Source organism: Odocoileus virginianus, chromosome 30 (assembly GCF_023699985.2).
Source record: "Odocoileus virginianus isolate 20LAN1187 ecotype Illinois chromosome 30, Ovbor_1.2, whole genome shotgun sequence".
Taxonomy (NCBI): domain Eukaryota; kingdom Metazoa; phylum Chordata; class Mammalia; order Artiodactyla; family Cervidae; genus Odocoileus; species Odocoileus virginianus.
This window is the reverse complement of record NC_069703.1, coordinates 27,426,105-27,448,068: the sequence shown is the minus strand read 5'-3', so window position 1 is coordinate 27,448,068 and position 21,964 is coordinate 27,426,105. Positions and strand designations below refer to the sequence as shown.

The following is a 21,964-nucleotide window of genomic DNA, read 5'->3' as shown; positions in this document are numbered from 1 at the left end:
AGCAGGGGCAGACCATACTTTATTTAAGCAATTCCATTATGGCTGGACTTTGAGTTGTTTCCAGTTGTTATTAAAAATGATGCTACCGTCATCCTTGTTGTTAATACATATTATTGTGTATTAGTTTGGGTATAGCATAGGAATAAATTCTTTTCAGAATTATTGGGTCAAAGGATTTGTACATTCAAAATTGATGGACACTACAATTTGAGACTTCAAAATGGCCTGTAAAGTTTACAAATTCCACCAGCAGTGAGTACCTATTTATCCATACACTTAACAGCAATGAGTATTCTCTCTTCGTAATAGTCAGATGGTCATTAATTCAATTTGCATTTTTCGGATAACTAGTGCGGCTATGTATGTCACTGGATGTGTATTGGCCTTTTCCATTGCTTGCCTTGTCTATTAATTGCTTCTTGACAGCTTTTATTTGATTTTTTATGCTGTGGTGTTTATCTTAGGGATCTGCAGGAATTCTCTCTATATATTGGGCTTTCCTTGTGGCTCAGCTGGTAAAGAATCTGCCTACAATGCAGGAAACCTGGGTTTGGGAAGATCTCCTGGAGAAGGGAAAGGCTACCCACTCCAGTATTCTGGCCTGGAGAATTCCATGGACTGTATAGTCCATCAGGTTGCAAAGAGTCAAACACAATTGAGCAACTTTAACTTCACTTTCTATATCTTGTATAGGGTATGTCCCTTTCTATTATATATGTTGCAAATATTATCCCCAATCCAGTGCTCCACTTTTAACCTATACTCTGATCTTTCCACATTTTTGCCTGAGAAATTTGTTTCCACTGTCATTAAAATTCCTGGAGTGAAAGTGTTCTAGAAATAAAAGAATGGGTTTATAAGCTGAGAACATGTACCTTTATAATGCCATCCTTTTTCTGATGGTTGTTCTCAAGAGGAAACCCTAACGGTCTGGGGAAGTCCTAGATTATAGTATCATGTCCCAGTGAACAGATTCTCATTTTAAACTTTATGTATATGCATATATGTATGTTTGTGTATATGTGTGGAAAGACAGACAGAGAGAGGGAAAGAGACAAAGAGTCAGACCCTGTAGGGAGAGGGAACTTAGATGCGTGTGTTACACACACACACTTGTTGATTTCTTTTTCCTTTTTCTTTTGTTGGGCCACACCATGTGGCATGTGGGATTGTCCCTGACCAAAGATGGAACCTGGCCCCCTGCACTGGGAGTGTGGAGTCTTAACCACTGGACCACCAGGGAAGTCCCATACTTGTTGATTTGATGCTATTTTCTAATGAATGAAGAGACCATAATGTTTGCAGATTAGTTAGGTTAGTTTTTCTGAGCTGGCCATATATTATAGTGATTTTGTACTTATTTGTTCTTATGCTTCTAGGTTCAGTTAGAAAGTCTGCAAGTTTATTGACCTAGAGCATAAATATATGAAGTAATTTATTAAAATACTAACACCTGTTTTATGTAAAGTCATAAAAACCAGAGGACTGTAGATCTGGGAAGCCATTAGTCCCCAGCAGCATAAAAGCAAGGCCTGTATGGTGGCTGATTCATTCATTCATGCTGCAGGCATTTATTGCATCCTACTATGTGCCAGGTTCCAGGGACACAAGGATGACTAAGGCAAGGTCTGTGCCTGAGCTCACAGGACAAGGGGAAGTGATTGATACGTAAGTGTATACTGAGTCACACCAGATGTAAGAGAGAACATAGAGGAAGTGATGCAAAATCTCAAAGGGAGAAATGAGGATTTGAGGGAATCATTTTGCTTATAACTTTTGAATTTGTCCTTGAAAAATGAGCTTGATTTTGTCAGCAGAATAAAGGAAAGTTCTTTTGGAGAACGTTCCAGGAATTTCTGGAATGTGCAGGGAGCAAAGGCAGGAAAGAACGGGGTGAGTTTGTAGAATGCATAGCTGTGGCATGGGGTAGGTGCCAGCACAAGAAGCCGGTGAGCAAGCCGCAGGCTGGGCTGGAGAGATTCCTATGTGCCGTGCTGAGGAATTCAGACTGTCCTGGACAGAAGAGCTCACCCAGCAAAGGAGCCTGATGAGCACTTCAGCAAAACATTAGTGGTCGTTGGCCTCTTGTGGGCACAGACACCACCAGGAAGGTCACTGCAACCTAAGTAAGAGATGTTGCAGGTCTGAGCAGCAGCAGTGAGAATGGGCAAGAGAGGAAGGGTTATGGGCTTCTGTACAAGATGGAATCCGTAGGAGCTGGTGATCAAATTGAGAGGGATGAGATCAAGGGAGGGAGAAGTGGGAGAGAGAGGGGGAATGGAATAAATGTAGAATAAATGAGATTGAGCTACTAGATAGACGCTGCAGCTATTGAGCAAAGTAGGGAATAAAGGGAAAGGAATATGCTTGACTTAAGTTTGGGATTCAAAGACTTGGATGGAGGAACATGGAGGTAGAGATGTCTGGTTAGTGGGTGAAGGTACTGGATGAGCACTGCTGAGAGAGATCAGGCCCAGGTATCTCAGTTTGCTAAGTCACCTGATGCAAGACTCAGCTGCAGAGAGTCAATGAGATCGTCCAGGAGAGTGTATGTGTTGCAAAGAGGCTCTCTTGAGAAGCATCAGTCTTTAAGAGGAAAGCAGGTCCCTAGGATGTGAGTATCCTGCTGCAGAGATTTTTTTGCTTTGTCCATTGATGTGTCTCAAACGTTTTGTAAATACTTTTTAAATGAATGCAAGGTTCAGGGAGAGATAAATCATCCAAGGAGCCTTGGAAGAATCATCAGAGATGGAGGAGGAAAACAGGCATTGAGTTGTATTGCCAGCATCAGGCAGCCATCAAGAAGAGATTTTCAAGCAGGGGATTGGCGAAGTGTATCAAGTGCTGTTGAGTAGCGAAGGTGAGAGAGGCTGAAAGCTTCCAGTGAGCAGGCATTCTGGAGGGAAAGGAAAGGGAGAGTTGAGGACTATGTGGGAAGGAAAACGGTAGGGATGGGGCCTTGCTGGCTGGCTAGCCTTATTTGGATTATGGGTCTTGCTACTTGCTACCTATAACCAAATCTATCAGCCTCTGCACTGGTCTGCGACAGTGGAAGTGTTTCTCCACGTGTGGTCCCCACACCAGCACCATTAGCCTCACCTGGGAACCCGTTAGAAGTTCAGCCTCTCAGGCTTTAACCTACTGAATCAGAAACTCCAGAGGTGGGGCCCAGTAGTGTGTGTGCAGTGAGCTTTCTGGCTGATTGGGTCACACTCTGAAGGTTGAGAACCACTTTTTTGAGACATAGTTTTGAGGAAAATTAGCACAATTGAGCTAATTTGCCTCTGAAGAATGAGCTTCTGAGAGTTCTAAAGCTAGGAGCCAAATTTACAGACCAGTGATCAGGAGCAACGAAGCTGCCCTTATGCCTGAAATCAGCAAGGATTCAGCTTTTACCTGTGCTGATGGAAGGATGAACTGGGCAGCTCCCCACCTCGACTAAGCCTCAAATTTCCTGTTGTGACTTTAAACAGTATTATCTGTGGACATGCTCTGCTTTAATAGAATGTGGTTTTGCTTTTTTTTCAGGGCTCGGATTCCCCTAGTTCTGCTTTTCTGGCCTTAAAAATACCATCTGATATTTTTATCTTTGCTGTGCCACTTGGGTGTCATCGTTGCAAAGTTTGAATCCCTGGCACGTGTTTCCCCTGATACTGCTGCACGTTTATCAACACATTTGCTTTTGTCTTACCAGGTCTGTGAGCTAGACATTATCTTTAATTTTGAAAAGGCTTATTTTATCCTGGATGAGTTTATCATCGGTGGAGAAATTCAGGAAACATCCAAGAAATCTGCCGTCAAAGCCATCGAGGATTCTGATATGTTACAGGAGGTCAGTACACATTTTCTCATGCCCTGGGAAAAGATGATGGTCGTGGCGGGGTGGTGGTGGTGATGTATTAGCTGACACTTACTGACTGTTTACTTTGTGCTGGGTATAGTTTCTAAGTAAGTTACATGTATTAAGTTATTTAATTATCACTTCAACTCTAAGAGGTATATTGTTACCCACTGTTTTTTTTTTTTTTTTTTGGCTCTGCCACAGCTTGTGGGACCTTAGTTCCCTGACCAGCCATCAAAATTTATGCCCTCAGCAGTGAGAGCACAGAGTTCTAAGCATTGGACCACCAGGAAATTCTCTAGCCTCATTTTAAAGATGAATAAACGGAGACACAGAGAGTTTTAATGACCGCTCAGTGTCACGGAGCGAGTGATCGTGGAATAGAGATTTGAACCCAGGCACTTGGGCTCCAGAGTCTTTGCTCTTCATGTTTGACCTTATCAGTGAGGATCCCTCCCTCTCAAAAAGATATTAAATAATTGGTGCTATTCTTCTCAAGAATAATTTTATGGGAGGTATAAAAAGACTTGCATTAAAATACCCGCGTTGCCTTGGGAAAGAAGAATAACATCATTATTCTATTTGCCAAGGTTATTAAAGCTTTATTACTGAAAGTGGCATTTATCATTTTAATTAAAATTTCCTACCTTCCTGGAGAGGCTGTGTGTGTGTTCCTATTTGCATAAATAAATTGGGAATTCTGTAGCTTGCTCTCAAGGAATAAATGGGCCCTGAAATGTCCATTTGGTCATGCTCCGGACTCTATGATACTTATATAAAATGCTGTGGGGCTTTTCTTGTAGATCCAGTCTGGATTTGCATCATTCCTAATAAGGGAACTTACCTACATTAGCCCACAGGCACTATGAGAAAGAGTGCTTCGCCCCACTGACCTTTGCCCTCCCCAATGAGATGATCTGCCTAACGCCTGACCCAGCATGCCTTTGAGGGCCTGGGTTCCATGCCTGCTCTGCCACTTCTAGGTTCTTCTCCTCACAGCATCGTTGAGTCCTTCTGTCTTTCTGTTTCATGACAGCAGGTCACAACATCTCAGAGCATTACGAAGTATCTTTTTTTTTTTTTAATTTTTAAAAATAATTTAAACTTTTTTATTTTTTATTATTATTTTTCCATTTATTTTTATTAGTTGGAGGCTAATTACTTTACAATATTATAGTGGTTTTGGCCATACATTGACATGTATCTTTTAAAAATTGGTGGTAAAGTCATTCTTGCAGCTGTTTGGAAATAAGAGCATGCTTGAGTTAGTAAAACAGCATTAGGAATGACTTCCAAGTAATGGTTTTGGCACATCTTTGAGCTGATGACTTGCTCCTGCCCATCCAGGAACCAGTCCTCAGGTGAATGGATACTAAGAAAGATACAGGGTACCCCTGAGCCTCTGTGCTTGCCTATTAGGAAGCTGCTGCATTCATCTCTAGATGTGTTATCGCCTCAAAATATGCATTTAAACTTTCTGATGCTCATTTGGCTTTCCCCAAATGCCACAGAAAGGGAATTTTACAAGGTACTTGAGAAATCACTGGTTTGGAAATTCCACAGAACAACCTTTCTTAAAATATGCCAGGGAGTTATTTATAATTCTGTCCTCAGGGCCCTTACTGTGGAATCACCTTATAGGAGAAACAGGCATTTAACAGGGTCTTTGGACCTTCAGTAATTAAAGCCGCTTGAATTAGGGCCAAGACACCCCCAGGTTAAGCTGAGTTTCCCCTCCACAGGAAATAGAGTTTTAAAGGGCTTACAGGTTGTCTGGGGCTTCTTGTTCCAGTTAAATCTGGGAAGCAGGGAAGGTCTGCTATTTCAAGAGAGAGGCCCTTCACAATGAAACATTGATTGGTCATTCATATCCCTGGTTATTGAGTGGAAGGTCTTGATAGGTAGGTCTCAGGGGGCCCCGCATTTAGCTGGCTTGTCCCCATAGTGAGCAGGCAGTATCACGACTGTGCTCTAAAACTCTCAATGAATCAGCAACCCCTGCCAGATAGAGACAGAGTCATCAGTGTTCTCTTGGGGTCTGGTACTTCAGCTCAGTCCATGAATGTTTGAGGAGCTGGTTGAAAAATTGACGTTGTACTTTGTGTATCTGGTCAGAACTGCTGATATAATTGGGTAAAGAGAAAAAAATATTGCTTTCTTTTTTCCCTGTCCTTTGGACCTAAGCGTGTGTTTGTACTTGCTGATGTTTAAGGGAGGCCTTTGTAATATTCCTTTTTCTTTTAGTATAACTGAAAATCTCAAACTAGGCCCTGGACTTTACGCTGACCCCTACCCAATAAAGGTTTTTTAGAATAAAAAGACGTCTCTATGTTTTTAGTGAGAAAATGCATAGTCTTAAAGCTCTAAATTCTCAAAGCTTATTCTGAGTGTACTGGGGCTAGACGTTGAAAATATGGAATGAAGGAAGAGTTTAACTGGTTGGGATGACTAAAGGTACCTTATTTTGAAGGTACCTATGGACACTGGTACAAAATGATTAGAAGATAAAGGAAACTCTGAAAGGAAAAAGATGATATTGTTGTTCAGTCGCTAAGTTGTATCTGACTCTTTGCAACCCCATGAACTGTAGCATGCCAGGCGCCTCTGTCTTCTACTCTCTCCCAGAGTTTGCTTAAATTCATGTCCATTAAGGCAGTAATGCTATCTGACCATTTCATCCTTGCCACCCACTTATTCTTTTGCCTTCAGTCTTTGCCCCGGTCTTTTCCAATGAGTTGGCTGTTTGTATCAGGTGGCCAAAGTTTTGGAACTGCAACTTCAGTATCAGTCCTTCAATGAATATTCAGGGTTTATTTCCTTTCGGATTGACTGGTTTGTTCTCCTTGCTATTCAAGGGACTCTCAAAAGTCTTCTCCAACACCACAATTCAAAAGCATCGATTCTTCGGTGCTTCGTCTTCTTTATGGTTCATCTCTCACATCTGTACATGACAACTGGAAAAACCATAGCTTTGACTATACGGACCTTTGTCAGCAAAGCGATGCCTCTGCTTTTTAATACACTGTCTAGATCCTTAAATGCAGAGGTTGGGACTCTGGGGATCACCAGTGCAGGTGACAAACAGATGTTCTGAGCACAGAATAAGAAAGTGAGTTAAGAAGGGAGGGTCAAATGGTATCTCATTAAGTCAAGCAATGAGATACCACATATGTGTATGTGGGGATTCATGAGAACTGGCTAGGTGCACCCCAACACCGTCTCCCAGAAAAGCACAAACCATAGTAAGCAGCTAAACCATAATGCAATAAAATGTTGTAGCATTCCCAGTGCTGAATGCACAAGAAGCACTGCTATGCTGGATAAATATCTGGAGTCCCATGATACCCAGGGCAGAGCTCTTTAAGCTTGTGTGGCCTGAAAGTCTGTCCCAACTTTTAAAGGGACAAACTCCAGAAAATGCCAACCGCATCTGTCATTGGCTCATGTAACTTGAGTAGCAGCAGAGCTAGAGCTCTGGAAGGGCAGCCAGTCTTGAGCAGACTGACTCAGTGGTGTGAATCAGTGCCAGTGACTAAAGACCGATGAACTGTGAGGCCAGGGAAGTGACAATTCCAGGGTCTTTCCTGGGCCAGGCCCCTTCCACGGCTGCAAGCTCCTATGGTCAAATTTGCAAAGGCAAGGTATCTCAGCTGCAGTGACCTTGTGGCCATTTAATGAATATGTAAGCTATTATAGAGGTGTGTCGGGCATTTGATGAATGAAACCCATATGCTATTGTTCTGGATTTTGTGATTTTTAAAAGTCTTTTAGAAAATTTATAATCTACTCTCACTTTTTCTCATTCTTATTAAACTTTATACCCAATTCAGTATTTGTAATTTTATATACATCTTTATTTTTAAATTTTTATTTATTTTTAATATTTTTTTACTAATTAATTTATTTTAATTGGAGGACAATTACTTTGCATATTGTGGTGGTTCTTGCCATACATCAGCATAAATCAGCCACGGGTGCACGTGTGTCCCCCATCCTGAACCCCCCTCCCACCTCCCTCCCCACCCCATCCCTCTGGGTTGTCGCAGGGCTTTGAGTGCCCTGCTTCATGCATTGAACTTGCACTGGTTATCTACTTTACATGTGGTAATATACATGTTTCAATGCTAACCTCTCAAGTCATCCCACACTCACCTTCTGCCACAGAGTCCGAAAGTCTGTTCTTTACATCTATATCTCTTCTAATATCTATTTTTATTTGTTTATTTTGTTGTGCTGGGGTCTTAGTTGCGGCATGCGGGATTTAGTTCCTTGACCAGGGTTGAATCTGGGCCCCTTACATTGGGAGCACAGACTCTTAGCCACTGGACCACCAGGGAAGTGCCTATATACCTAGTTAAATGGTATAAACTCTAGGTACCAAGAGACATTCATGGGCTCCTGGCCAATGTGATACCCCAGGTTTAAAGACATGGACAATATCTTGGATTTCCCTTGTGGTCCCGTGGTTAAGACTACATGCTCCCAATGCATGGGGTATGGGTTCGACCCCTGGTTAAGTATCTAAGCCTGGTTAGGGATCTAAGATCCCCCATGTCACACAAGGTGTAGCACCCCCCCCCAAAAAAAAAAATATATGGGCAATAGCTATAAGAGGAGATACAGGGCAGAGGTCTTAAGGTGTGGGCTTGTTCATCCAGGAGGTATAAGAGCTTTGTAAGAAAGTGTGGATGATGACACATGAGTATTTTCAGCAGAGGAGGACTGGAATTCTAAATAGAGCTAGTGGAAACAGGAAACCTGATTTCTAACCCTAATATCCTCTGAGCAATCTTGCTTAGCCATGGTCTAGTCTGTTTGGCCCCTCTGGTGGGTGTCTTCACTGGCAGGTGCATGTGAATCATGTCCCCTGGAGTTCAAGCTTAAGAACAGGTTGAACATTACTGACTGTACATGATTTATGCAGAAGCAATAGGGGTATTACTTAAGGCTGGCCCCTTGAGTTCCCTGACTGATTCAACCCAGAGGTCACGGTATTGCATAAGTATATGTTTATAACAGGGACAGAGTGGAAGAGGAAGCCCACCCATCATGCATAATAAAGGTTTGCAACATCAGTGTAATTTTTAACTCTGCCTGTAACTGTGAATCCATTTAAATATATTTTTTTTAAGTACTGGGAAAGAATTATGATATTGTGGCATATTAGCAAACTTGGTAAGTGATGAGGAGGATGAAGAAACATAATTTGTATACTTTGGAGGAAAGCCTTTTCAAAATACATGGAAGAAATTTCAAGTATTATGGTCTGTTTATCCTTTATGTCTTGGCAATAAAATATTCTGTATCTGTAATGATACCTATGGCTCCCCCAGTGGCTCAGCAGTAAAGAATCTTCCTGCAATGCAGGAGATGCAACAGGAGCCGTGGGTTCAATCCCTTGGTCAGAAAGTTCCTCAGGAGAAAGAAATGGCAACCTACTCCAGTATTCTTGCCTGGGAAATCTCATGGACAGAGGAGTCTGGCTGGCTGCAGTCCATGGGTTCGCAAAGACTCCAATATGACTTAGTGACTAAACAATAAAAACAATACATATTTAATACAAATACCATTCAGATTTCTCTAATACCTGTTCCTGGAAATGGTCCTCATGGTCATTTTAGCAGGTACGTTTTTCTGAAGTCAACTGTGATAGCTTGGCAGCTGTTGTTTAAGCATTTCTCTCATCAGGCATTGATTTTACAGTCAAACTTAGCTTTTCCTCTGTTGAAAGTTATTTAATTCCAGCCATAGGGATGTGTATATAAATTACACTCAAACTTTGAACCACCTTTCTTGATTAGAATGCAAATATTTATGACCACGTACACTTCCCCAAACTTCTTTTTGGAAATTACCTGGCCATCCAGTGGTAGGACTCTGCACTTTCACTGCTGTGGACTTAGGTTCAGTTCCTGGTGATGGAGGTAAGATCCTACAAACTGTGAGGCATGGCCAAAAAAAAAAAAAAAAAACCCAAACAAACCAAAAAACCCCCAAACAAACAAACAAACAAAAAGTTTCTTTTCACCAGTGGCATAATTCACGAGTAAAAGAATGAAGATATTTTCAAAGTCTCCTGAAGCATGTGGTTTAAGGGGAAATCATTTTAATCTGTTGTTCTCTTTCAGACAATGGAAGAATACATGAACAAGCCTGCCTTTTAACCATACATCTACTTGAAAACTACAAGTGCTATGTGTTATGAACCTGTAAATAAACAGTGCCTTGAATTCAGTTAGATGACAGAGCCTCTGGCACCATGCCAAAAATAACTTGAAAGGGATTTTTTGTTCACTAGCAAAAATTAAAGTTGTTTGACATAATATATTTATCATTATTCATGTCTGTATTATACTGTATATGACTGCTTGGATGTTAAAAAGCTGCTTCATAGTTCGATAGACTGAATGTTTGCAGTGTTTTAACTCCATGTCATATTTTTGAGCGAATTTAAATAAATTTGTTGCAGCATGTTTTGTTGCCTTTGATCCTCTTCTGACAGGATGAAAACTGTATTATAATCCATGATTTTGATGTAAAGTATATCTTGTACTAGTAATACTTTTTCTAAATGTTTAGCTTTTTAAATTGTGTAGTGATTCACATGTTAATAATTCAGAGTTCATACATGATGTTAGACATTTTTAGTACACAATGCTGTCATTTCGATCCAGATACAGAGTATCTGATTTTGATGTCCTGAAGTCATTAATCTTTCAGGGCTAGAATTAAGGAAAACAACCAAAGATAGTATAGGACTTAAGTGTTGTTGTTGTTGTTGTTTTAAATTTTATTTTATTATTAATTAGAAGATAATGACTGGACTTAAATGTTTTTGATATCTTAGAAGCTGCTATCTAGGTGAGGTTTTAATTTTACCTTTTAATTGAATATGAGGGGCATTCCAATAAGGTTGTGTTTTCTACAAGCTCTGTGTATTTATTAAGATTTTGAGACATCTGAAAATAAAGTGTCTATAACTCCCCTTATCATAAATAGTGTAATAAAGATTAATAACAGTGGCAATAACAGTTATTAATACTGCTATTTTAATTATCTTTTATGTTACAAGTACCCTTAGTTGCTTGAGAGGTTTTTGTTTCCAGTATGTTTTCATGTATATCTAATATATTTGAAGACTTACTGTTTATTAGGCTTGCTTGGAACATTGAATATTATTGTAGCCTGAATAGTACGTGCCTTTCTCCTTTTTCTCTCCTCATCTCCCAAAGGAAATATTTGCTGCTGCCTATTATTATTGTGACTATGTCACATTCATGCTTCCTGAAATGCAAGTTCTATATAACCAGGTAATAAAAGTGGTCAGACCCTCTAGGGAGAACTAGCTTCTACTGTTGTCTTGGTGCCCTGTTTGATGTCTTACCTGTGCATTTTCAGTGTCCATTTGAGGTCAAATATCATCATGTTGCAGTGGTTAGGGCCCCTCTAGTGTTCTTCCTAAGAGAAGAGTGTGCTTCCTGTTGCAGAATCCAATATGAGAGAAAAATGTCCTCTTTAACTTATCTTGCCAGACATACTTAGGGAAAAACGGCTGGAGAGGAGTGGAAGAACATGAGTAAAAATTGAGCAACTCCAAAATAGAACCATCATAAAAAAGAAATAACTCAGATTAGTCTACGAAGTAATTATGAGACTTTTAATATCTAACATTTCCTCAACTTAATAATGTATTTACAAGTAGGGCATCAGGTTGAAATTTGTCATTTTTATCACTTTGTTTACTTTAGATCTTTAATTTTTTGCTTTAGCTTTTTTTTTTTTTTTTTAAGTACGGCAGAGCTCTTTAAGAATAATTTTATTAAGGTAAACTTCATGTAATTATCTAAGTGTTTCTGGGTCTTTTGAAGTTCACTTTTGGATGAAGGTATTGATTGAACCTCACTCATACATACTCTACATATACTGGAGAATTCTATATTAGACACTGTCTGTAGATGGGAATTCTCAAAGTTCATGTCTGTAGCACACATAGAACATGAACATGAATGATATGGCACTCTGGGGTAAGTCCGAGGGATCCTGGGTGCGTCTTACATGGACCTTGGTGAAAATAATCATGTTTTCTTTATATCATTTAATGTAATAAAACTACTAAGGGTAAGGAAAGATAATAAATATTAAACTTGTATAAAACTTCCAAATAAAATTTTTTTAAGTTTTTTAATGAGGAATTTGAGTGTGTTTTTATGAATATATATTTTTTTAAATCAGATTTTATGTCTGAAATTGCTATTCACAATTTCTAGTGAAGTCCTTATAACCTCTTAATTTTCTATCTAATCAACAAGGAGAAACTTCATAAGCAGGTGACAGCTAATGAGAGAAGAGAATTCATTGTTTTGCACCCATTGGCTTCTTCCTCACTATTCACCTACATTTTGATAATTTGATCTTTTTATGTGTGGTAAATCATTCTTTAAATCTACTAACTCCTTTTCTTTTATTAACAAATGTAAAGTTGACATTTCTTATGACCAGTCAAGTAAATTTTTAATTCAAACTTTTTCCCATATCAAGTCTCCTAAAATAATAAAAAGCTTTTCCCTCAAACATACACACCTGATGTTCTTCTACATCTAATAATTCATTTTTAGGATTTGTATTACAATATCCATGAAACATCACTCATGCACTCTGTTTAGCTTTACTTTTCTGTTTTAATTAATCAATAAACTTTACTGATAAAAGTTTTAATTTCTTTTCCACATGGTCCCTGCAATTTTAAATTAAGTTCATTAGATCCTCTGGAATGCAAGTAAGCAAGCCAATTATTTGCAAAGGGAGGGTCAATACATGTTTTTTCAATCCTTGTTTTAACTCTTGAAAAATCCTGCCCTTCAACAATGTTCTGTGGGTATGCAACAGTGATAATCTGTTTTGCCACATAAAGCTAAAACTAGAAAAGACTGTAATAACCAGGGCTGAGTTAGGTTCACTATTTGATAATGGAATTCAAGCCAACCATTTAGTATGGAAGGTGTACTTTTACTGTTGATCAGCTCTTTGTGAATAAACTCACATGTTGACCGAATCCAACTGACTGAGCCTCCTTTCGTGTGTGCCCTTGGTGGGTAACTCACACTGTGTTTCCATCACAACTTGTTTCAACGCGTCAATTTACTATCACTTTTTCACTTTCACTTTGTTTTGCTACTTTACGGAATAAATAATGGAAGCATATCTCTTCAGAGCTTAATAGCACAGTTCCTAATAACAATAGATTAATATGAGATGATATGTTTATGATTTAACCATCTTCTAGATTAGACCAAGTTATTTTCATGTCTTTGGCACGTCCTCTGTTTAACTAATAGTATTATTCAAAAGTGGTAATTTTTCCTCATTCCTTTGGAAAATATTGAGTGTTTCCATTGCGGAAATATTGAGTGTTTCCATTGCGGTTGTCTGCAATTCTGTGAGTTAATGTGGGCTTTGGCAGTTGTTAGCATGACCTTAAAACTAGCTTTATGAGCTACACCTGATATTGTTAATTTCAAAAAGAACTGTGCTTCTTATTTTATTCTTGTACATATTTAAAATGTCAATCTTGTATATAGTGGATGTTTAGTAGAAAGATGCCAGCATGTTTACTTGATAATAATTTGAAGTAAATAAGACATTTAAACTGAACAAGAGGAAGAATTATGGGAACTCTCGGTTGCAAGTGTAAGATAATCCTCATACTGCTTTGTTAGTAATTTAAACTCTTCTATGCAGTTTTCTGGAGGGAGAGACATCTGTTGAATTTATGAAGCCTCCAGTTTAAAAAAACAGTTTTACTCTGTTGTGGAAAAATATCTGTGAAATTTGAGCCTATATAAATGTGAAGAAAAATAATGGACTTATAAGAGGTTTATGGTCAGAAATTAAGTTTTAAAAATAATTTAGGCTTTTATACTTTTAAGAATGACACAAAAATTAATTTTAAAATTATAAAAATGTAATTTTGAAAATGAATGCAGTCAATATTGGAAACAGTAAAATATTAATTTCCATTTAATAAAATAAACTAAAAATGTCTTAAAGTATAAATATTACTTTCACTTATGTGTGTATGTGTATTAGTTGCTCAGTTGTGTCCAACTCTTTGCGACCCCATGGACTGTAGCTCTCCAGGCTTCTCTGTCCATGGAATTCTCCAGGCAAAAATACTTGAGTGGGTTGCCATTCCCTTCTCCAGGGGTCTTCCCGACCCAGGGATTGAACCCAGGTCTCCCACATTGTGGGCAAATTCTTTACCATCTGAGTGACCAGAGGAGCCTTATGTAGAATTAAATAATTTTGGAGAATCTGTACATAATGATTATATTTTCATGTTTTTAAAAATAAGCATTTTTATTTCTTGAAGTGTATTTTTAATGATCTTTTACCGAGTCAGTTTAGCTAATTATAATATTTAAAGCTAAAAGTGAAACAATGGATGTGCAAGTGAATAAACAAAGGCACATAATAAGAAAAATAAATAAAATAAATTATTCTCTACTTAAAATATGTAATTTTATATGATGATAATGGTAAAGAAAATGTGTACATACTTCCTCTATTAGTTGAATACTTCATTAAAAATGTAAGAGTAGGCAGCAAATTAAGTTGCAAGAAAATTTAAATTTTTACCTACATGCAAAGAAGCTCAAGAATGACAAATCATAAACTAAAAATCAGACTCATTTAGGGAATGTTACCTGTATTTATATTTTATTTACACCCTCTCTGCTCTCTCTGCTTTCTGTATTCAAAATCTTACAAGCGTAATTACTGAATTTTTCTGAGGCAGCCATCCAAATGCTATTCAAATATAAGTTAAACTCTTGTGACCTTTTGAATTGATGGAAATAATTGCTTATTCTTTCTAAAATTTCTGTATATGATTTTCATCTGTCAGTCTCTCAGGGCAAACAAGTGGGCCATCACTCACTGCTAAGGATGTTCTGAGCCGTAAGACTAAGTGTCTTGATTATGTTTAGAGCATCAAAATGGACTAGGAATTGGGAGCTTTCATACTCATTCTGAATGTACCACTGACAAGGTTCATGAACTTGCTCTTTGAAATGAATGGATGTCAGATTTAAATGGGATCATGGAACTGAGCTAGTCTAAACCATTCACTATACAGAAGAGGAAAGAATAATCATTACATTGACATTTATGCTTTGATCAGGTCCCAGTGCTAGTCATTTGCTTAATCAAACCTTGTCTTGATCAAAGATCTTAAACTTCATGAAAGTATTTGATGAGTTTGTTTCCTGGTATGAAATAAAAGCCTAATGACATTAAAGCATGTTTTTCACCCTTTTAAATGGTACAAGTGAAGTATATTGGGTGCACTTTAGATAAAGGGTGCCATTATAGGAGCAGAAAGAAGGGCAACTCTTGGAATACAGATAGTGAATCACCAAGGTTGTGTTGTTGAATTTTGGAGGTGGAATATCTTATGTGTTTTAGGGGAAAGAAGAGAACAGAAGTGCAATACATTTTGTGGCTAATGTGAATAAAAGATTAATAATCTAGAAAAATCACTAAATTGGGTGACATTTCCTGCTTTCAGTTACAGAATGTCACTTCAACTTTTTTTTATAGCTAACTATGAAATAAAACCTTACATTTGGTTCTGAGTCAAGGACCAGTGCTGGATGAAATCAAAACACTGCTTGGAAAATATGGTAGAGACGAGATGTTCATTTACCAAATCATTTCGTGTTTCCTCCTGGGCTTACTGCTAGACTTCACTTCCCACCCTTCTTGAAGTTTGATTTATCTATAATGGAACCATAAGCAGTGCATGTGGGTCCAAGTAATATACGCCCAAGTGCAGGTCTGGCTATTGAAACACTCCCATGTGTAACCCTCCATTCTCTCATCTTTCCCGGTTTATGGCTAAAGGGAAATATGCCAGAATCCAGAGAAGGCAAAGCCATGAGGTGGAAGGAACCTAAAAACCTTTTGTTGGGAAAGCCAACCAAGCAGGAACAGTCACACTGGACTGTCATGTGTGATGGAAGTAAGCTTCTGTGATATTAAGTCCCTGAACACTTAGGCTTCTTCATTACAGCAGTGAGCCTACCCTGATACATGAAACAATTGTGGACTACCATCAGCAGGGTCAGGATTTGTATAATCAAGGTTATCTTCAGAGAGTGGAAAAGTATAGTACCCTTTAGAGTTAACACACACAACTAATTATGTAGAAGAAGCAATCAGATAATAAATCTGATTGGGAGAGTGGTCTGCCAAGAAGTAGAAACAGCATTACCATCCACTCAACATGTCAGTTTTGCAAATTGGGTGCCACAGGCTACCCTGAGCCTGCATACAAATTTAGTTTGGCTCTCACTGTATAAAGAAAGGAATCAATCATGTGATTTCATATAAAAATTAGATTTCCCTTTTTTTTTTTTTTTGCTTTGCTTTGCTTAGAAAATTGTGAGAACTGGCCACTTAGGGAGAGCCTGCATTCAGGAATCAGCAGAAGGTGGGGGAAGTGCACCGAAGACTTCTACAGTCCCCACTGATAATTCATACCCACCTAACCTCACTGATGGTACATGGGCTTGCACCTTGTACTAAACATTTACCCTGCTTCGGTGGTTGCTGATGAAACTTCTTACTCTGACTTTTAAGACCTTCCATGATCTGACTTCTAAGTCACACAATCCCACCCTTCCACAGGTTGATGTGTTACTTTCTTGGCTGTTGCTTGTTCTGCTTTTTCCTTTTGTGGGAAATGTTATTTACTCCATCTCCCTATGTCCAGATTCTTTTAGTACCCAACTCAAGTATCACTTTCATGACTTCTTTCTTATTTCAGTCTACCTTCCTCTTCTGAAAATTAAAAGATGAAATTAAAAGGTGCTTGCTCCTTGGAAGGAAAGCTATGACAAACCTAGAGAGCATATTAAAAAGCAGAGACATCAGTTTACTGACAAACGTACATATAGTCAAGGCTATGGTCTTTCCAATAGTCATGTATGGATGTGAGAGTTGAACCATAAAGAAAGCTGAGTGCTGAAGAATGGATGCTTTTGAACTGTGGTGTTGGAGAAGACTCTTGAGAGTCCCTTGGACAGCAAGGAGATCCAACCATTCAATCCTAAAGGAAATCAGTCCTGAATATTCATTGGAAGGACTGATGCTGAAGCTGAAGCTCCAATACTTTGGCTACCTGATGGGAAGAACTGACTCATTGGAAAAGACCCTGATGCTGGGAAAGGTTGAAGGCAGGAGGAGAAGGGGACGACAGAGGATGAGATGGTTGGATGGCATCACCAACTCTATGGACATGAGTTTGAGCGAGCTCCAGGAGTTGGTGATGGACAGGAAGGCGTGGCATGCTACAGTTCATGGGGTCGCAAAAAGCCAGACATGACTGAGCAACTGAACTTCTTCCTCTAAAACCCCTTTGTTTTATAATTGTGCCTCCTAGTGTACTTATCATTTTTAGTATAATAGTATAAATATTTATAGACCAGACATATCGCTTGCAACTATGAACAGTCCTTGAGAACTGAGGGTGTGTGTGTGTGTGTGTGTGTGTGTGTGTGTGTGTGTGTATGAAAGAGAGACAGGGAAGATTGCTTTTCTGAATCTCCTAAAGGGCCCAATAAAGGCTTACAGTCACTGACACAATTTCTCATACAGGTATCCCTCACTTTTCAAAAGTTTGCTTTACACCGCTTAGCTTTTACAAAAGACCTTTAGTACCTGTTGTTGATATCCAAAATGAATTTGAAGAGGATTTTCAATTTAACAAAAAAAGGCAAAAAACGAAAATAGGATACTGTGTGTGTTTCGTGGGGAGCTGCTTCCCAGGTGGTGCTAGTGGTAAAAAACCTGCCTGCCAATTCAGGAGTCTTAAAAAAAAGACTCCGATTCGACCCCTGGGTTGGGAAGATCCCCGGAGGAGGAGGGCATAGCAACCCACTCCAGTATTCTTGCCTGGAGGATCCCTTGGATGGGAGACCCTGGCAAGCCACAGTCCATAGGGTTGCAGAGTCAGACACGACTGAAGCGACTTAGCAAAAAGGCAAGCATGTGTGTTTCATGGGGAGCTGCTACAGCGGCAGCAGGCACCCTGAACGGGAGAGTGGGGCCACGAAGCTCCTTCTGCGGAGCTATACCCAGCACCTCAGCATCAAGCAGCCATAGCTTTGAACTGTATCTGTAAGTACCTGTGCTTTATCTCTGTTTATTTGTGCATCTGTGAGCAACCTGTGTCCTAAGGTAATTGCTTCTGCACATTTATGCCGTTATGGCTTACAAAAACTTTCATAAGACACCCTGCTTTTGCATAATGGAGGAAACCTATAGTTATCAAACCAGAACCTGAAACCTCCCCCTTTAAGAAAGTATATTTTTCAGCAGTTCCCTGGTGGTCCAGGGGTTAGGACTCAGCGCTTTCACTATCATGAGCCCAGTTTGATCCTGGTTGGGGAAATAAAGCTCCACAAGCTATGCAGTATGGCCAAAAATGAAATAAAGAGAGTTTTCTTAACACTTCCAGATGGGAATGTTTTTGAAGAATCTTAAGAGAATCATTAGGCCAGCGAGCAGTCTGCTCATTTCTAGAGTATGTCACCAGAACAGTTCATTTTTCACCAAGAGAGTTTATACTGTCTCTTGTGTTGTCTTGGTACAGTTCATTACAATTCTTGATACTATTCAGAAATAGCATTAAATTACTGTATTTCTGAAGCACAGTAGAGTCCCACAACTCCAGGGGACACTTCTGTTTCCGCTTTGTCTGCAGATAGGTACCCAGAGCGCTTATCAGTGCCTGTTGTTATTGTTGTTCAGTTGCTAAGTCCTGTCCGACTCTTTGTGAGCCCATGGACTAAAACATGCCGGACTTCCTTATCCTTCACTATTTCTAGGAGTTTGCTTAAATTCACGTCCATCGAGTTGGTGATGCTGCCTAACCATCTCATCCTCTGCTACCCCCCTTCTCCTTTTGCCTTCAGTCTTTCCCAGCATCAGGGTCTTTTTCCAATGAGTCATCTCTTTTCATCAGGTGACCAAAGTATTGAAATTCCAGCTTCAGCATCAGTCCTTCCAGTGAATATTCAGGGTTGATTTCCTTTAGGATTGACTGGTTTGACCTCCTTGCTGTCTAAGGGAATCTCAAGAGTCTTCTCAAGAGTCTTCTCAAGAGTTTGAGAGTATCAATTCTTTGGTGTTCAGCCTTCTTTATGGTCCTGACACACAGTAAAATATCAATAAATGTTAGCTAAATGAAATTGGATGACAAAAAGCTAAATTCTATATGGCAGCTAATTGGTTGCAGTTGTCCCTGTGATAATAGTAAAGTGACCAAGATTAACACAGTACTTGGTGGTGGTACCATAATGGTATGTTTCGTTTCTTGGGAAAGAGGAAACATAATAATAAAGTGATCAAGGTTAAAACAGTACTTGGTGGTGGGACATAATGGTAAGTTTCGTTTCTTGGGAAAGAGGAAACATAATAGTAAAACGACCAAGGTTAAAACAGTACTTGGTGGTGGGACCATAATGGTATGTTTTGTTTCTTGGGAAAGAACACAAGTGATTTGGGACCAGAAGTTAACCTATTACACTTCCAGGTCAGTCTTAATTCAATACCTTTTATGTGAGTGACTGAACTTTTTTATATTGATATCATTCATCTGAGTTGTAAACCCATTGTCAGCTCTTACCAGCAACATGAGAGAATCTAACGGTTTATTGATGTGGTTGTACAAAGAACAGCCTCCTAAAAAATATATATATTTAACTTCTATCCAAAGATATGTGCTTTTTGTGGTTTTAGTTGTGTCACATAGACTATGTATGAGTCTGCTATGTGATTATTACAGAGGTTGGCTTTTTTGTTAGAATAGAACTTCCCTTTCTGATTTTTTTTTCTAATTCCTGGAATAGAAAATAGTGATATGCTAGTTCCCCTCCATCTCTTCAGCTTTCCTTTGCCCTCTGCTACAAAAAATGAGTTGACTAGATTTTTAGATACCATGGGAGATCTGTACTAATGCAACTGATGTGAAAACAAAGCTATGAGGATACATAACGGAAATGGAAAAACACCTTCCAAAGAAGCTTGCTGTAGCAGAGGGTGGTATTTGCCTTGGTAATGATAGCTACCATAAATTATAATATAATATAATATAAATTATATTTCACAGTAGACTTAGCTAAGACATAACTCATAAGGGACCAGAAAGGCAATTTCTTTTAAAAGTTTAGGACAGATGAGTAAGGAAGGAAGTAAAGACAGCATAAAAGAGAATAGGTTATTTCGTGATGGTAACTGTAAAGGTTGTCCATTTATTTTTTTTCATCTCATTCTCCTGTTAATAAATTGAAAAGTGGTAAAATAAAAATTAGAATGAGCATAAATTGTAAAGGAAGTCTGAGAGCCAAACAGGGTTATCTTTTATGAGTGTCATGACGTAAAAAGGTTGGGAAACTGCCATAAACTACCCAGTAAAACTAGCCTTACAAACTTGACCTTACAGAGAGGACTTAGAAAAGTAACCTTATTAATATGACAGTCTGGAGACTCCCAATGCTTGAAGCTCTTCAGTCTTTAATACATGTGCCTGACCCTTAACCTGAATACCCTAGAAAACTCTTTCCTGCCTTGAGAGCATCCTGCTCACTGTTGACCTGGCGATTCTCGGTCACCATCTGGGCCCCAGTTCGGGTGTCGGCTCCCGTGAAACTGCCTGCATTGTCCCTCCCCAGCATTAACGGATGACATCAGATGCTACAGGAATGGAGAACACTGGCTCAGAGATAAGGTGACCACACATCCACAAAAGGGTACATCTGACTCAAGATTGCGAGTGTCTTCAGGGCAGATATAGCTACTTACTCTTTGTTCCACAAGTAAATACATTTGAACTGGTGGAAGTTAAGGTTAAAACTCCGTTCGGGGGTTCCCACTGAATCCATGAGGATTTAGGCTCCTACTGATCCCCCTTTTTAAAAGTAATTTTTTTTCTTAAAAGATTTCTAAAAATGTATTTATTTGACTGCAACAGTCTTAACTGTGGCATGCAGAATCTTCACTGTGGCATGTGGAATCTAGTTCCCTGACCAGGGAACCCAGGCCCCACTGCAAGCACACTCTTAACTGCTGTACCACCAGCAAAGTCCCCCTATTGTCCCATTTTATTTCTCAATGTTGTAGATAAATTCACTTGAGAAGGTCTTTCTCTCTTTTTCTCACAACTTGTACAGAAAGGGTTAACTCAGCAGGTCTGCATTGCTCAAACCCTGCACCTTCTAAATAAAAGCCTGCCTCCAGAGCTGGCTGGCTCTAGGGAGAAAACCTCTGAGCCTTTGGAATGTTCTGCCTGATAAGAGGTTTTTCATGCCTGAGGGCTGGGCCATGCAACTACAGCCTGACAGTTTATCCTGACAATGGGAGTGATGGTAAACACCTGTCTTTTTTTGAACATTGAGGCTCATGTACCCTTTCTATCTATTTTTTAATTGTTATTTATTTAGTTTTGGTTGCACTGAGTCTTCACTGCTGTGTATGGTCTTTCTCTAGTTGCAGGGAGCGGGGGCTACTCTGAGTTTCAGTGGCTTTGCTTTTTGCAGAGCACACACTCTAGGCATACGGGTTTCAGTAGCTTCAGCACACAGGGTCAGTAGTCATGGCGCATGGGCTTAGTTGTTCTGTGGCATGTGGAATCTTCCTGGACCAGGCATCGAACCCGTGTCCCCTGCATTGGTAGGTGGATTTTTATCCAGTGTGCCACCAGGTAAGTCCTAAAAGCCTGACTTTCTGAGTTGGGGAACATCCCTGATTGTCAGCACTTAGCATGTGTTGCACCCATCATTGCTGGGAGAATTAAGGGTAGTCCCGTGTGACACCATCCAGTGGGACACATAGGCTGCACCTGGTTTCTCCTGGACTTTGCCCCACATGCCTCTTCCCTTTGCTGATTTTGTTTTATGTCCTTTTACAGCCATAAACTGTAACTGTCACTCTCACAGCTTCTGATCCTTGGGAGTCCTAGTGAAGCATCCAGCCTGAGGGTGGTCTTGGGGACCCCAGATAACAAGGCTATTCAGATGTTATCACTTAGGAGTATAGTCAAAGCTATGGTTTTTCCAGTGGTCA

At 39.4% G+C, this 21,964-nt stretch overlaps 1 protein-coding gene across 1 annotated transcript in view; it reads left to right on the top strand.

The window, feature by feature from the left end:
* Positions 1 to 12,893, top strand: part of AP1S3 (adaptor related protein complex 1 subunit sigma 3) — a 68,646-nt gene extending 55,753 nt beyond the window's left edge. Inside the window, exons 4-5 of the mRNA XM_020877725.2 lie at positions 3,695 to 3,832; positions 9,970 to 12,893. Coding sequence (XP_020733384.1) covers positions 3,695 to 3,832; positions 9,970 to 10,005 — 174 coding nt within the window. The 3' untranslated portion in view covers positions 10,006 to 12,893. The remainder of the gene's footprint in view (positions 1 to 3,694; positions 3,833 to 9,969) is intronic.
* The last annotated feature ends 9,071 nt before the right edge of the window (positions 12,894 to 21,964 follow it).